This window comes from Nelumbo nucifera, chromosome 1 (genome assembly GCF_055504915.1).
Source record: "Nelumbo nucifera cultivar China Antique chromosome 1, China Antique-T2T, whole genome shotgun sequence".
Classification (NCBI taxonomy): domain Eukaryota; kingdom Viridiplantae; phylum Streptophyta; class Magnoliopsida; order Proteales; family Nelumbonaceae; genus Nelumbo; species Nelumbo nucifera.
Genome location: NC_142649.1, coordinates 6,134,184 through 6,151,544, shown reverse-complemented (window position 1 = coordinate 6,151,544; position 17,361 = coordinate 6,134,184). Strand labels below are relative to the sequence as shown.

The 17,361-nt window shown below is 41.9% G+C and overlaps 1 protein-coding gene across 3 annotated transcripts in view; it reads left to right on the top strand.

Moving 5' to 3' along the window:
• The window catches only part of GCN2 (protein kinase family protein), a 144,577-nt gene that overhangs the window by 12,449 nt on the left and 114,767 nt on the right, over positions 1-17,361 (top strand). For all 3 annotated transcript variants that reach the window (XM_010269827.3, XM_088894469.1, XM_010269829.3), the window contains exons 11-13: positions 12,644-12,761; positions 13,254-13,308; positions 14,309-14,478. In XM_010269827.3, coding sequence (XP_010268129.1) covers positions 12,644-12,761; positions 13,254-13,308; positions 14,309-14,478 — 343 coding nt within the window. The remainder of the gene's footprint in view (positions 1-12,643; positions 12,762-13,253; positions 13,309-14,308; positions 14,479-17,361) is intronic.

Below are 17,361 nucleotides of genomic sequence, written 5' to 3'. Positions count from 1 at the left end.
TTCCGGAGGGCCCTGGATTGCTTATGCTGCTGCCATCAAAATTCAGTTTAGTAAAGCCGTGAGGTGGAGGCGTCCAGCAAGAGCTTGAAGCCTTCTTAGCTGAAGCCGATTTTGCAATCTCCTTCCAATTTCTTAGCATCTCATCAACTGAGAAGTCTGCAAACATTTCCAAAGTTTTCAATCAATGTATCACCCTAATATGAATAACCTCCAATATTACTTCCAAGCTTTTCTCCTTATTTGAAAAAATCTGCGAAATTCTCTCCTCCCAAGCAGTCCAACAAACTGCAGCCCTAACTTATCTCCACATAATCTTGGCCCTTTTTGTTGGTCAGTTTAGGCATGGAAGTGAAGAAGCTTTGCACATTCAAAGGGGGAGTCCACTTGCACCCAAATAGAGAAGTAAACCATTCCCAGTGGCTTTAGTAAACTAATAGGAAATTAGTAAATTGTATCCAGACTCACCATCAGATTTACAGAGGACACACCAGTGTGGAGACAAACAACTATTGGGTCTTTTTCTTTGAAGTAAATCTCCTGTATTAACTCTTTCTAGAAAGGCTTCCCAACAGAAACTCCCAACCTTTGGAGGTATAGGTTGATAGCAACCTCTTAAACAGGGAAGGACAGTCCAATAGAAGAAGGTTGTATTAGGGCTTTAAGGAAAGAGGCATAGGTGTAGGAACCCGAGGGAGTGAGTGTCCAAATTATATTGTTTGCTTTTGTTGGTTCTACGAAGTCCCCTTCAAGGATGGATAATAAGGTTGAAGTATAGCCTAACTTTGTGTCCCTGACATCTCTCCTCAAACCCAAGTTCCAGCCGAATCTAGAAGGTGAGTTAGAAGGTACAAGGAAGGAGGAAACCGGTTCATTCTTAAGGGTCGAGATAGCAAAAAGAGTTGGAAATTGGTCTTTTAAAGAAGAATCCCCAACCCAAACTTATTCCTAGAATTTAATGAGGTTGCTTGAGTGCAAGTCATACCTGATCTAGGGAGAGAACAAGGGCAAAATAGCTTGAATAGCTTTCCAGGGAGATGCTCTTGTGGTCCTTGCTAGAATCCTAGAGTCCCATCTGTTGTCTGCCACCCCATGAATACTACCCACTATCTTAACCCACAGTTTTTCTTTTTCCAATGAGAATCTCCACAGCCATTTCCCTAGTAGTGCTAAGTTCCTATTCCTTATGTTCCCAATTCCCAGACCTCCCTCCTTACTCCTACACACCACCTCCCACCTAACCCTATGGTCCTCCTCCCCCGGCTCCCATAGAAAGTCTCTCATCGGTTTTTCCAACCTGCTAGCCACCTTAACCGGAATCTTAAAGACTGACAAAAAATAGACAGGAAGGTTAGCTAGTGTAAACCTAATTAGAATGATTCTCCCTCCAAGAGACAAATAAATTTTCTTCCAATTGGCAAGTCTCTTTTCAAACCTCTCCACAATCGGAACTCAAAAAGTCACCTTTTTGAGGATTATCTCCCAATGGAAAACCAAGGTAGTTTAAGGGTCAATTAGATACTACACACCCCAAAATGTCTGCACACTCACATACCTCCCCCTCCCCCATATTGACTCCAATTATACAACTTTTTTCAAAATTCACTTTAAGGTTTGACATTTGCTCAAAAAGTTGTATAGTGAGCTTCAGGTTTTTGATCCTATTGAGATCCCATCCTTCACAAGAAAAAAAGGATTGTGTCATCTGCAAATTGCAAGTGAGTGAGTGGTATGTTCTCTTTTCCAACTCTCCATCCTCTTATTAAGTCCCTAGAATTTGCTCTGGAAATTAGTCTCCCCAACACTTTTGCAACCAATGTAAATAAAAAAGGGGAGAGGGGATCTTCTTGGCTAATCCCCCTCAAAGTTGGAATGTAGTTTGCCACTGTTCCATTCACCAAGATGGAGTAATGGCAATTCCTAATGCAACCCATCACCCACTTGCATCAATTGTCTCCAAACCCAAGGTTGATCATCACCTCCAACAAGAAAGACCAATCAACCAAGTCATAAGCCTTTTCTAGATCCAATTTGCAGACCACCCCTTTTTTCTTGGACTTCTTGAAGTCCTCTAGACTCTCATTTGCTATAAGTATATGATTTGTTATCTGCCTCCCCTTCACAAAAGCTCCTTGGTTATTTGCTATGATTGCTGGGAGCACCTTCCTAATTCTAATGTACAACACCTTAGTGATAATCTTATAAAGGCTATTAACAAGGCGGATTGGTCTGTAGTCCCTCAGATGGTTTGCATTACTTTTCTTGGGTACCAAGGCAATGAATGTGGAATTTAGCCCAGGGTTAATCACTCCTCTACTATGGAATTCATCAAATACCAGCCTTGGGTCCTCTTTTAGTATCTTCCAACAATCTTGATAAAAAGCCATCGTAAAACCATCTGGGCCCGGTGCCTTTGATCTTTCCATAGAAAATACCACCTCCTTTATCTCTTCCAAGTCAAATTTCTTTTCCAACTATTCTCTATCCTCTAGTTTTAGTGTTGGCCATTCCAACCCCTCGAGCCACACCCTATTGTTTAGGGGCCTTCTAAATATAGACCTAAAATGATCTATAAAGGCCCCTGCAATCTCTCTTTGATTGGAAACTGTTGTCCCTTCGATCTCCAAACTTGAAATAAATTTCTTCTCCTTCTTCCACTTGCCACGACATGAAAAAACTTGGTATTCCTATCCCCCACATTCAGCCATTTGTATATTGACTTTTGCCTCCAACTTATTTCCTCCTGAAGAAAAAAGTCATCTAATTGTTTGCACAATTTCCATCTTTGTTCCTTATCCTCTTTTGTTAGGAAGCCCCTCCCTTCTTTGCTATCCAGGACTTCAATTTGTGTAGTCACAGTCTGCTTCCTTTCCTCCAGTCTCCCAAACTCTAAAAGATTCCATTCCTTGATTCTAACTTTCAGATATTGGAGCTTTTTGTGAAACTGCATCCCTCTCCATTCCACTGTTGGATTGCTCTCTAACCACCGCTCTTTAATTTTCTTAATGAATCCTGGGTGACCTAACCACATGTTTCCAAATCTTTTTTTTGATCAATAACACTTTCATTAATTCATCAGTAAAAAATTTACAAGTGGAAGACAAACACACTTATCTTCCAAGAATCACAAAGAACTTCAAGAAATGAAAAAAGAAAATACAAAGATACAAATACACTAACGTTACAGCTTAGCCCAAAACAAAGAATCCCTTTCTGCCCCTTGTTATGCTAAACCGTCAGCTAGGGAATTAGCTGATCTTTTAATCCAACATGTCTTAACTTCCATCTCCCGCACCAACCATTTGAATTTCCTCTTCTCATTATTATACTTCCATAAATCATTTTGATCTTTAGTCAGCCACCCTATCACCACCTCTGAATCCCCTTCAATTATAAGTTTCTTGATGTTCAATTCCTTGGGTTTTCGGGCTCCTTCCATAACTGCACATATCTCAGCTCTAAGGGAGTCACCCACTCCAATTGGGCCTGAGAACATAGCAGAGATGACCCCATTTTCATCTCTAAAAACACCCCCGATCCCCGATTGTCCTGGGTTTCCCCTACTGCATCCATCAAAGTTTAATTTCAGGAATCCACTAGGTGGGGGGTCCAAGCCACACTCGTTACTGACTTGGTCTGCGTGCAATTTGCAATTTCACCCCACTTCCTCAACATGTCATCCACAGTGTAATCTGTGAATGTTTCCAAAGATTTCAGCCACTGTACCACCCTAAAATGTATGATAGCCCTCAGATCTGCTATTCCTCTCTGAGTTTCTGAGAATATCCTGGAGTTTCTTTCTTCCCACAGTGTCCAACATACTGCAGCCCTTAGTCCTCTTCACATTGTCCTTCCCCTTTTTAACCGCAACCTGAAAAAGGAAGGTGAGAAAAGGCCCTGCATGTCTGATGGGGGATTCCAGCTGCATCCAAATAAGGAGAAAGCCCAATCCCACAATGACCTCGCGAAGTGGCAAGACACCATTAGGTGAAAACCAGTCTCCCCATCTGCTTTACACAGAACACACCACTGAGGTGACAAGCAAGTATTGGGTCTCTTCTTTTGGAGATCACCAATGTTGATTCTTTCCAGATAGGCTTCCCAACAAAAACTACCAACCCTAGGAGGTATAGCTCTACACCAAACCTCACCAACAGGGAAAGGGGACAAGGTAGGATTGGTGGACTGACTTAAGACTTTGAAGAACGAAGCACAAGAGAAAATGCCATTGGGGGTAGGTGTCCAAATTCTAGAATCCGCCCTAGTGGGGTCTAAGACAACGTTATCAAGAAGTGCAAGAATGCTCGAAATACAGTCGAAGTCTGAGTCCCTCAAATCCCTTCTTAGACCCAAGTTCCACCCAATCCCAGAAGTGGAAGAGGACGGGGTGGTGAAAGACGAGATCGGCTCATTTTTCAAATCAGAAAGAGCATACAAAGACGGAAACTGATCCTTTAGAGGGGCGCTCCCCACCCAGGTTTGTTCCCAAAATTTTATGGAGTTACCGGAATTCAAGTCATACCTGATATTAGGAAAGAAAACTAGTAGCAGGTCATGAATGGCTTTCCAAGGAGAAATGCTTGTGATCCTAGCTCTGATTCCAGCATCCCATCCATTGTACTCTAGCCCATGAATACTTGCCACTATTCTAGCCCATAGCTTCTCCTTCTCCATAGGAAACCTCCACAACCACTTCCCCAGCAAAGTCATATTCCTTCTCCTAATACTCCCAAGCCCCAACCCACCACACGACTTACTCCTACACACTATCTCCCAGCTAACTCTATGATCCCTCTTCTCTTCTTCCGGCTCCCACAGGAAATCTCTCATTATCTTCTCTAATCTGTTAGCAATCTTCACTGGGATTTTAAACACCGACATGAAAAAGATGGGTAAGTTAGCAAGCATGGCCTTAATTAGTGTAATTTTCCCACCAAGAGAGAGGTAGTTCTTTTTCTAGGATACCAATCTTTTTTCAAACCTTTTCATCACCGGGTTCCATAAACTCTCTCTCTTGGGATTATCACCTAATGGTAATCCTAAGTAGTTCAGAGGCCACCCCGAAACTTCACACCCCAACACTTTAGCACTCTCCCTGATCTCTCCCTCCTCCAAATTCACCCCCACTACACAGCTTTTCCCAAGGTTAACCTTCAAATTGGACATTTGCTCAAACAGTTGTATCACCGACTTTAAGTTCCTGATAAACCTCACATTACCACCTTCACAAAACAGAATCGTGTCATCAGCAAACTGTAAGTGAGTGAGGGGGGTTTCCACCTCCTAACCCTCCAGCCTCTAATGAGCCCCCTAGAATCTGCTCTGTGAATCAGTTTCCCCAAAACCTCCGCAATTAAAATGAACAAGAAAGGAGAAAGGGGGTCTCCTTGTCTTATACCCCTACTGGTTGGAAAGAAATCTACCACTGTCCCATTCACTAGCACTGAATAATGACAATTCCGGACACAACCCATGATCCACTTACACCATCTAACCCCAAACCCGAATTTAGTTAAAACTTTCCTCAAGAACACCCAGTCCACCAAATCATAAGCCTTTTCCAAGTCCAGCTTACAGACCACTCCCTTCTTCTTATCCCTCTTAAAGTTCTCCACACTCTCATTAGCAATTAAAATTTGGTTTGTAATTTGTTTTCCACTCACAAAAGCTCCTTGATAGTGTGCAATGATATCTGGCAGTACCTTCTTCAGCCTCAAAGACAACACTTTTGCAATGATCTTATACAAGCTATTAACCAAGCTTATTGGCCTAAAACCCTTCGGGTGGGATGCATCTTTCTTTTTTGGAATTAAGGCTATAAATGTAGAGTTCACACCCGGATTAACAATTCCTCTCCTGAAAAACTCCTCAAACACCCGCAAGAGATCATCTTTCAAGATATCCCAACAATCCTGATAAAAAGCCATTGTAAACCCATCCGGCCCTGGAGCTTTTGTTCTATCCATAGAAAACACAGCCTCCTTGATCTCTTCTATATTAAAGCTTCTTTCCATCCTTCTCCTGTTCTCCACCCCTACATTTGGCCAATCCAAACCTTCTACCCACACCCTTCTACTCACAGGCCTTCTTAGAATAGATTTGAAGTGCTCCACACAGGCCTTGGCAATCTCCTCTTGCTGTACTAACTCAACTCCATCTACTACCAATTTGGAGATAAAGTTCTTCCTTCTCCTGCCATCTGCTAGAGAGTGGAAATACCTAGTGTTTCTATCTCCCACTTGCAACCATTTACATTGAGATTTTTGCCTCCAGCTAATTTTCTCCTTGTGCAGGCAGTCCTCTAACTGTCTTCTCAATTCTCTCCTGAGGTTATTGTCATCCTCTCCAAATTCTCCCCTCTCCTCTTTAAAGTCAAGGCTTTCAATCTTCTTCATCAAGTCTCCCTTTCTTTCTTCTGTCCTCCCGAACTCCATCAAATTCCACTCCTTGATTCTTGCTTTCAAGAATTGTAGTTTCTTATGGAATCTCATCCCCTCCCACTCCACCAACGGGTTACACTCATGCCACCACTCCCTCACTTTGTTAGGAAACCCTGGATGAAGTAACCACATATTTTCAAATCTAAAGGGGGTAGGACCTCCACACCTTCTTTCCTCCATACATAACACTATGGGCCAGTGATCCGGGGTCACCCTTGGGAGAGCTCTAGCATCCAAGGTTCCCCAATGTTCTTCCCAATCCAAAGAGAACAGGAATCTATCCAGCTTAGAGCAAATGGGTCTAGATTGGAGATTTGACCATGTAAATGCCTTATGTGCTAGGGGAATCTCTTTAAGCTCAAAGGCACCCACAAAACTGTTAAACTTCCTCATGTTTTTTGTCACCCTTTGGTTAACCTTGTTGGACTCTTCCGAGAATCTAATCACTTTGAAATCCCCACCCATGCACCAAGGATCATCCCACAACCCTCTAACATCAGCCAGTTCCTCCCACAGCTCCTTTCTCTCTCTGTAGTCATTCGGTCTGTAAACATTTGTGAGCACCCACATATAATCATCCTCTTGCTGCTTAAACTTCATGGAAACCGAGTACTTTCCGATCAACTCCTCCATACCTTCAACCACATCCCTCTTCCACATTGTTACAATCCCCCCGGAAGCACCCCACGATGGAGCCGCCACCCAGCTAATCCCCCTGGCTTTCCATACACTCCTTGCCCATTTGTCATTAAACTCCATTCTCTTAGACTCTTGCAGCAGCACAATGTCTGGGTCATACCGTCTTATTACCTCTTTTATTGTTGTTCTCTTCTTCGCACTCCCAATTCCCCTCACATTCCAACCAAGAATCTTCATTCCACTTCTTTTTTACAAACCCCTTTCCACCTACCCACTACTTTCCCCCTTTCCTTCTATCTCCTTTTACCACGAGCTTCTTGTCTCCTTCTACATCTCTCTACTTCACTCAACCTCCTCTTCTTTGTTATGATCTGCATCTTCCTCTTTTGTAAACTTTCTTTCAACTCGTTCAAATCTTCCAGCCTACAGCCCAACTTCCCTACAAATTCAACTATCGTGTCTTCTCTCCCCGATTCCACCACCCCTACCCTTCCTACAGAATCCCCTTCATCTTTGTCCACCTGCCTTTCCTTCCTCTCCTCTAGTCCCACCTCAATTCTTTCCTCTCCAGCCTTCCTCCCCTTAATGTTACCTCCCTCCTTCCCTGCTTTCTCCCCGTAATCCTCTCCATCTCTACCCTCATTCCTTTCTCTCCTTTCCACTAACCCCTCCTTTCTTCCTTCCTCTCCTTCCCTCCTCCAATTCAGCTTCCCTTCCACATCCTTAAACACTCTTTCAATGATTTCCCACACTTTTCCACTCCTATACCTTTCTTCCTGCACCTTCCCACAATCCTTCCTTCCCCTCTCCCCCTCCTCAGAGAGCCCGCCTACTAGCTCGGTTGCATATTCATGGGCTATAGGACATGGTACAGGAACGGAATCTGGAACCAAAGACACAGGAGACACATTAGTAGCACAAACCGAAATCACATGGTTACCTGGGACTGATGGACAAGCTAGAATAGGACTGCTCCCGGCCACCTTCTCTTGTTCCGGAGGTTGGTAAACAATTATCTTCCTGAGTTGGTTGGGAAGTACTTCTGTCCTTTGGTCAACCTGGTGATCTTTCCACTCTACCCCTGGGTCACCCCTAGATGGCGTATTCCTGCTCTGCTTCCGGTTCTCCTGGTTTTCCCTTTCTGATAAACCTTGCGCACTCTGTGGTCTTGGGAGTGAGATAAGCCGATTGCAGTCTTCACCCTGGAATAATCTTGCAATATTCCACCCTTCCATATCACCTCCAGCACAACTTCCTTCATCATTTACACTGCCCACGCTAGAGCCATCAACAGAAAGGTCCTCCGATTCATCATCGCCTTCACCGCACTGCACCCATCCTTCAAACTTCTCTTTCTTCTCTTCAGTTCTTCCCCTAGTGAAACTTGGCTTCGGCCTCTCTGAGAAGCCTCGCACGGGGCTAAGCTCCTTCAAACTTCATCGGGAGACCCACTATAACGCCCTCTTCTTTTCTGGTTTCCGTTGCTGCGCGCATTCCCCCTTTCGGCTCGCGGCTGGGGACGATGATAGACCGTAACCGATGTCTATCATAGTCGAAACCCCAGTCACGTGTTTCATTAAAGGCTCACGCGCCTTTTTAACAAGCTGGGTCGGGCCCGCTGACCTATTTGGGCCTTTACAAATACCATTAGCAACCCACATGGGCTTTTGCTTTGGCCCATTCTTAAACACCCACGAGCTCACGTGACTTTTAAGAAGGTCACGCACGTCCAACCCCGGCCCCGGTTTGGTTTTAACAGGTCTAAGTTCAGTTCTTCCTTGGATCAACCCCTTTTCCTTGTTCAAAAAAGTCTTGGCGCCGGTTACAACCTGTGCCAAGGACCTGCCACCCTCCAGACTGCTCACTGCTTCCACACGCGAAAATCCCACCCCCTGCCTGCTATCCTTTTGTTTCTCCAGCAAATGTTTTTCCATTTTAGTGAAAGTGCTTTTCTTGTTTGAATCCTCCAACCCTTTCTTGCCACGCAGCTCTTCATCTTCAACCTTCTCATCTCCCTCCCTACAAGCTTCTTTCCAGAGCATCGATTCAGTGGATGAAGCCAGCCACACAGAGTAGCAATGCCCTTCGACTAACACCTCTATCTTCCGAGGAATCTCCTCAGGTTTTACTCCATTCAATAAAATGGAAGCTGAACAAAGGTCTCCCCAAAAGGCACCTCCTAGTGATCCTCCACACATCAAAGCAATGGCTTCAGCAGTTTCTTGCTTCCACAAGTGAAAGGGAAGACCTAAAAGACGCACCAACACTCCATCTTCAACAAAGAAATCTTTGGAGTTTGATCCCGGACACCATCTTGATACTGTGAAATTTCCAAGTTTAGCTTGGATATTTAAAGCCTCAACTTCTACTCTGTTCTCAAGCAGATCCAGCAAAGCCTTGTCCTTCTCAAAAGGTGTTAAAATAAATGTGCTCTTCAACTTTAAACTTGCTGTTAACAGATCTGCAACTTTCCTCCAGTCAAGAATGGGAGCTGAAGCTTTAACTATCAGTTTACTTTCCCAATCACCTCTCTATATGTTTACTCCCATTCTGTATTTACCTGCCCCAGCTATCACTAAAAAAGTCTTTTGCTTAACATTGTTCACCATACTGCTAGAACTGCTTATCTTCCTTTTTACTATTGCTTCTCTTTTAACACTCAGGCATTTCAGCAGTTCACATAAGGCGCCATAAACTGCCTTCCAGCCCTGACTCTTCCTTCCTTATAGAAAGCAGATACCCTTGCCAAAAAATTCTGTCCAGGAGATGAAATAACCTTTAAGGTTTCTCTTACATTCTACCACAAACCTTCTTCCAGTTTCTGAGAGAAGCTCTTTCCAACTATTTTGCTTGCCTTTGTTACTTGCACCTTCCACAAACTCCTTGAGCCCTTCAATTACCCCCACCCCTTCTAACAGCACCATCCCTCTCTTTGCTTCCCTGATTTTCAAGCTCAGCTGACCATTTAATCTCAGTTCCTCAAATAGGAGCTCCTTAGATTCAATCTTCAAAGCTTTTTTCCAACGGCCTACCTCCACAAATTCTCCCATCTCAGTTCCTCACCCTCTCACCATCTCAGACAATGGCAACAGACGAAAACACAGTTCTTCACCCTCTCACCCTCTCACCCTCTCACCAGCTCAGACAAAGGCAACAGATGAAAACCCAGTTCCTCACCCTCTCACCATCTCAGACAATGGCAACAGATTCTCCCATCTCAGTTCTTCACCCTCTCACCCTCTCAGCAACCCTCCACATTCAGTAATATACCCCTCATTCCTGAAAACACCCCCTATCCCAGAGGGCCCTGGATTCCTTCCACATGTTTCCAAATCTAAATGGAGCAGGACTTGCATTTCTCACCTCCTCCTTAAATTACAATAGGCCAAAGGTCAGAGGTCACCCTTAGAAGTGCTCTAGAGTTCAAATTCCCCCAATGTTCTTCCCAATCATTTGAAAATAAGAATCTGTCCAACTTAGAACAAATTGGATTAAATTGGAGATTGGACCAAGTAAAACAACTATGTGACAATGGGATCTCTTTAAGTTCATAGGTATCCACAAATTGATTAAATTTCCTCATACTCGTGGTTAACCTCTACTTAGGACTGTTTGTTTATTCCAAGAATCTGATTACATTGAAATCACTTCCTAAGCCCCATGGCCCTTCCCACAATCCCCTTATGTCTACCAGTTCTTCCCATAACTTCCTCCTCTCTCTGTAGTCATTCGGCCCATACACATTGGTTAACACCCATTCAAATCCATCCTCCACTTGCCTAAACTTCAAGGAAACTGAAAATTGTCCTATCAATTCCTCCATACCTACAAGTACTTCATTCTTCCACATTCTCACAACATTCCCTGCAGACCCCCAAGAAGGTAAGGCCATCCAACTAATCCCCTTACCTCTCCATACACTCCTTGCCCATTTGATGTCAAATTCTGCTCTTTTAGTTTCCTGCAACAGTACCACATTTGGATCTATTTTCTTGATGGCCTGGATCAGTATCTGGCACCCAGGACACAGAGCAAACATTAGTATCACAAACTGAATAGACACAATTACTTGGGTTATGTTGGGATAGGATAGGAGTGCTGGAACTGGAGGCAGAAACTGTCGGGCCCTGAATTGGAGTGTGAGAGTCATCTAACTCCTTGGCTCGGTTTTGATGAGTTTGCCAGTTTGCCTTCCCGTCTCCTTTGTTATACAGTGATCTCTTCCCTCACCCTCCTGTTTGTCCCTCACTACTGTATCCATGTCTTGCTTCTGGGAAGTCTCAGATAATTCCTTACACATCTCCTGTTTGGCATAATGATTTGGTAATGGAGCTTCTGAGTGTTAGTCAGAGTTTTTCCCCCCGGCATTAGGAATGTGTTCCGCTCTGTTGATTGGCTCACGGCATAAAGCCTGTTCTTTGCAAAATACTTCTTCTGCTTCTTCTGTAAACAATGTAGCAAGATTTAGAGTTGCTGCAACCTCTTCCTCTGACATCTTTCGGGCTCGACACTTCCTATGCTGGACTGGTCATTAGAGTCTTCTTCCAAGTTGCAGTCTACCCAGCCCTCATCGATGCCCTCCTTCTCGTTGCATTCTCTTGCGTACCTGGGATTTGGCCGATCCTTTGATGATTGGCCCTCCCGAGGTATTTCAAAAACTGGGCGAGAAATCCAGTGTAAGGAGCCTGTGATTTTCTCAGTCCGCCTGGTTGAAGCTGAAGCACCGTCAAAAGTCTTCCTCGAAGAAGAAGATAGACGATTTCTATCGTCTATAGTCCCCAACATCTTCCCCCGACCCACGTGCTCACTTAAACAGTAACGTGGATTGGGTTTCGACCCCTTGGTTGGACCGTTCTGTCCTCCTATTGGTTCAAAACTTCAGATAAACCGGCCCACACCAAATCTTTGACTGGTCCACCCCCTTTTTAACCACATCAGCAAATGAAGCCCTGTCCCCTAAATTTTCAGTTAATTCAAAAATTTTCAATTTTTTTCTTTTAATGGCTTGTGTGTCTTTTGGTTTTCCTCCACTGACTTTCCAGCTTCCCCTTGAGGCCTGTGCTGTTTTTCTCCCCATCTTGCCAACACCTGTGTGCCACACGTAACCCAACCCACCACGTCAGCATCGTCTTCTACCTTGGTTCTTCACCCCTAGAGCTCCACCTCTACATCTGAAACCAGCCAGACTCTATACCAAGCTCCGTCAGCAAGAACTTCGGTTATTCTTGGGAGTGATTCTGGTTCCACCCCAGTAATCCTAACCTCTGCAGCTCGAAGATCTTGCAGCTGGACTTCCTCCATTGCCCTGCCCAGCAGTTTTACTATGTTTCCCAGGTTTGCTTCGTTCCAAAGATGGAAGTCCTACCAGTTTTAGCAAGAAGCTTCTATTACATTCTTGGGAAAATATACTTTTAACTTTTTCACAAATTTCTAGAAAACAGAAATAATCTTTCTATTCATGATATGACTTGCGGTTTGGTTGTATTCAATTCAATCTTCTCTATGATTTACTATAAGATTATGATCTTTAAAACATACATTTACAGTTTTGTATTCCATACTAGCAGGTCATGGTGGTTTTGGTCATGTTGTTCTGTGCAAAAATAAACTAGATGGAAGGCAATATGCTGTGAAAAAGATACGTCTCAAGGACAGAAGTTTGCCTGTTAATAACAGAATACTGAGGTATACTTGTTTTATTGCAATTCAGCAAAAGGAATAAAGTCCAATGTATTTGCCTTTACAAGTTTTTTTTGTTTTTTTTTGTTTTTTTGCCCGTTTTGGATAGCAAAATGAAATGTTCTAAAAATGAAAAATGGTTACAATAGGTCAAGGGATGGAGCGATTTCGCCCAAACAGAATATAAAACATCCACTTACAAAGAATTTAGACATCCAATACAAAGTCCAGAGAAGTCCAACTAAAAAAGAAGGTTTTTCATGTTAGTGTTTTGAACTTGAAGTTTAAATAAAAATACTTACATTGCATTTGGTCAAAGTAAAATCATTTGACTGTGTACTTAGTAGTTTACTTGGAATCAATAAATATTTGTTACCAATCAAAGATTCATCTAGCTGGAATATGGACTTCATATTATAATCATGTTTTTACACTTTCTTTCCTTCTTTTCTATAAGAAATATATTATTTGATATATTTTCTATGACAAGGTACTCAGGGAGGTAGCCACCCTTTCACGTTTGCAGCATCAACATGTTGTCCGTTACTATCAGGTTAGAGCTTTCTATACTGTTGTGAGTTACTTGTGTTCATTTTTTAGCTTTTGTGGTTCCAACCAGATGTGAGTATTATTAATATTACTGTGTTATTCATGATGGATTTATATTTTCCTTTCTTTATTGAATTGCAAAAAGCAACTCCTGAATTCCTGATTAACTGGGAGCTTGTCAGTAGAGATATGAAGGGGGTTTAGGGATAGAGAGATTAGCTCACAGGAATTTCTCTTTGTTGGGGAAATTGTTATGGAGGTTCCCTATTGATTTGGACAAATTATGGCACATAGTCATCAAAGGTATTCATGGTATTAATCCAAACGGTTGGGATGCAAGAGCCATTTTGGTGTCCCCTTGGAAATCCATTATGGCCTTAACTTATTTATTGTCTCTCATCGGTTATGATGCTCTTGCATGGGTAGACTGGATATGGTCTTTCGGAATTTTTTTGCACAAAGTGGCTTCTCTCAGACTTGAACCTCTGTTTTCATACTTGCCAGAGTGAGATTTTCCCATTACACGAAGTAATGGTGAAATCTTACACCTCTATTTTAATTTCTTTTGAACTTAAAATGAATTTCTTTAATTTATTATAAGCAAAACGAACCTAACATCATGGGATTCTCTTAATGTACATAACAGTTTTTCATACCAATTAATAAAGTTTATAATGTTAACAATCAATAGGAAAAAACCTAACCTTTTGAATAATGATCAAATCCTTCCTAAATATTTTGGTCATGTTTTTCTGTTGTTAGTTGGGAAGCTGTTCTGCCTTGTGTTTTTAGTCAAATCCTTCCTAACATTTGTTTTCTTATCAATTGGACAGTGTTAGACCATGCAAAAAATGGAAATTAATATTTTTAAGATTCTTGATGAATCTACTTGTTGTTATAAGTTGAACATTCTGACTTCTATTTTTGAAATGTCGAGTAAGAAAGTCAATTTTTTGCATTCTTTGACCTTAATCTAATGATTATTTATATGATTGAAAAAATAGGCCTGGATTGAAACACAAGTTGGTGGTTTTTATGGTGATTCGACTTTTGGTTCAAGAACTGGAGAAACCTCCAGTTATAGCTACAATGGGGCAAATTCAACAAATGCACTTGGGCCTGAGAATAGGCTAGAGTCCACATTTCTATACATACAAATGGAGTATTGCCCTCGGTATGCATTTTAGTTCCTTTTTGTTATGTAATAATACTATAAACATTATGATGATTTCTCAGTCCTCTTCTATCATTCAGAAACACTTTTATGCCTTGCTTAAATAAACCCATCCTACCAACACCATTGGAGGACATTGCATTCTTCATAGATTTCTGTCAAAATGATCATCATTCTCTGAAGTTGAGAAGTGTAATTTTCCACATCACTCCCTATCCTCCAGACAATCTTCATCCATCACCTGGGATTTTCTTAACGTGTTGTGCACTACTTCCCTATGTTTCATTTCCACAATCTCTAGCCAAAATTATTTGGAAAACTTACAAAAAGTCTATACTTTCTTCCCCTTGCACCCAGGAGTAAGCAATAGGGAGACTCACAACATCAGTACTCAGGATGTGATGATGGGTAAAATCAAAGTCTGAACTCTGTCCTGTCCAACTACTAATTCAACTCAGTGCTTCACAACATGCTTCCTGTATTAATCAGCATCCATAAGACCTCTATATTCAAGAGCTTCTTGCTGATCCATCTCTTCCCCCATAACGCTTGAAGAGAAGAAAAATACATAGCAATGGGCCTCTCCCTTGTTCAATATTACTGACCTCTTGGCTAAGCTGATACACCCTATCCATAAATTACAAGCCTGAGAATAAGTGCTAATAATTCTCTCCCAAATATCCTTGGTAGTCGGTAGGAACATATTGTTACAGATCTGATCTGTACTGGTTTCAGTCCTAGAATAATAGAGAAAAAGAACAGAGGAGAAAGAGAAGAGATAGGAGAACAAGCTTGGTTTGAACGAGAGAAAAGTTCATCTCTCAAGTCGGCCAGATATTATTTATGGGTTTCTGATAAAGTTCATATCTGTGTAGCTTTTAGGTTCAGAATAATAAAGGAAAAGAAATAAAAGTGAAAGAGTAGAAGGAAGAGAAGAGAAGAGAAGAAATAAGGTCTGGTTCGAACTACAGTAATTTCTCTCTAGTTGACCAGTTTTATGTATAGTTTTCTAAACCAAAAGCACAATGACTATTGTGCTCCTACTTAAGTGTGGGACACATCACTTAACTTAGAATCTACTTGTAATTACATCAAGCATATAATATAATGTAAATCAGGGGCGGAGCTAGGAATTTTTTATGAGGGGGGCCAACCATTGGGTGAAAAGTGAGGGGAGGAAACAAACTTACTTATAAAAATGTATTGAGTGTGCAAATTTCTGGACCATAGGGGGGGCCATGGCTCCCCTGGGTCCCCCTAGCTCCGCTCCTGATGTAAATTGACCATACTACCCCTCTATAGCTGACTCTAACACTCCCCCTCAAGCTGGTAAGTATATGCCATATAGTCCCAGCTTGTTACATATGTAATCCACTCTTCCCCGACTCAACCCTTTGGTGAACAAGTCTGCCCATTGATTTCTTGTGTTCACATATGTTGTATTTATCATTCCACTAAGCACCTTCTCTTTCACAAAGTGGCAATCAACTTCTATATGTTTTGTTTTTCACAAAAATTTAGATTAGAGGAGATATGAAATTATGAACTGCAGCTTGGTTATCACAATATAGCTTCATAGGAGTGTCAATCAAGTACCCCATTTCCTCTAAGAGATTCTTCAGTCACACTAGTTCACATGTTGTGTGTGCCACGGCTCTATGTTCATCTTCTGCACTGCTTCTTGCTACCACTGTCTGCTCCTTACTCTTCCATTCACCAAATTGCCCCCAAGAAAAGTGCAATACCCTGTAGTGGACCTTCTATTAGATATGGAACCGACCTAACCAGCATCAGTGTATCCCTCTATGTCAAGGCTTCCTCCACTTTTATATAACAAGCCACGACTTGGAGCTCTCTTCAAGTACCGTACAATCCTTAGAACCGTATCCCAATGTGGGATTTGAGGATTCTGCATAAATTGACTCACTACACTAATTGCAAATGAAATATTGGGCCGAGTAATGGTTAAGTAGTTTAACTTGCCTACCATCCTATTACCTTCTAAGATTTTCAAACTCTTCACCTGCATTAGTGTTTTAAAAGCGCAAGGTGCAAAAAAATATCATTCCACGAAATTTAAAAAGAAATAAAAAAGTAAAAAAAAAAATGCAAAAAATTCAAAAAATATTAAACATAAGTTTAAAAAATAAATGTTTTAAAAGACCTATTATCTAAAATTAAAATACATAATCATAACATGTAAAGCATATTCAAATTAAAATTAAAAAATAAAATCTAACATATAAAGCATTTTTAAGCATGTAAAACCCACAATCTCTTTTTTTCCTCAATTGCAATACTTCAAGTAGCTAATGTGATGTAAAATATATTGCACTCTTAATTCTATGAGTCGCCTTTGTACCACACCCCTCGAGGTAAGCCCGTCCATGTTAGGGTCTTAATTCTTATTTCTCACATAAAAAATAATGATTTTATAACTTTAATTGCCTTTTAAGAAGATATTTTATTGGAATGAATGAATGAACACCCCGACCCAGCTGTTAGGCTAAAAAAAGCAAAAAGTGCAGAATTTTAAAAAGGCGCACGCCTGGGCTGAGGCACAAGGTGCATGCCTAGGCGCACCGAGCATGCGCCTTTTGAAAGGGGTGCGCCTAGGGCTTGGGTGAGGTGCATACCTCAAATGCACCTCGCCTGTGCGCCTTGGCACACCTATTAACTCACTGACCTACCTCACTACTTAACTTGACATTTGGTTCCATGGGTGTTGTTGTGAGTTCTGCTGTAGTGGAATCAACCTCCTTATGAATTCTCTGTTGTAAGTAATGCTGAGAAGCAGAATGCAAAGGAGGTGGCAAGGTAGGTGACACAGGGTGGTGGTCAAGCACAGGGACTGGAACTGGGAGAGGAATAGACTGCTAACTC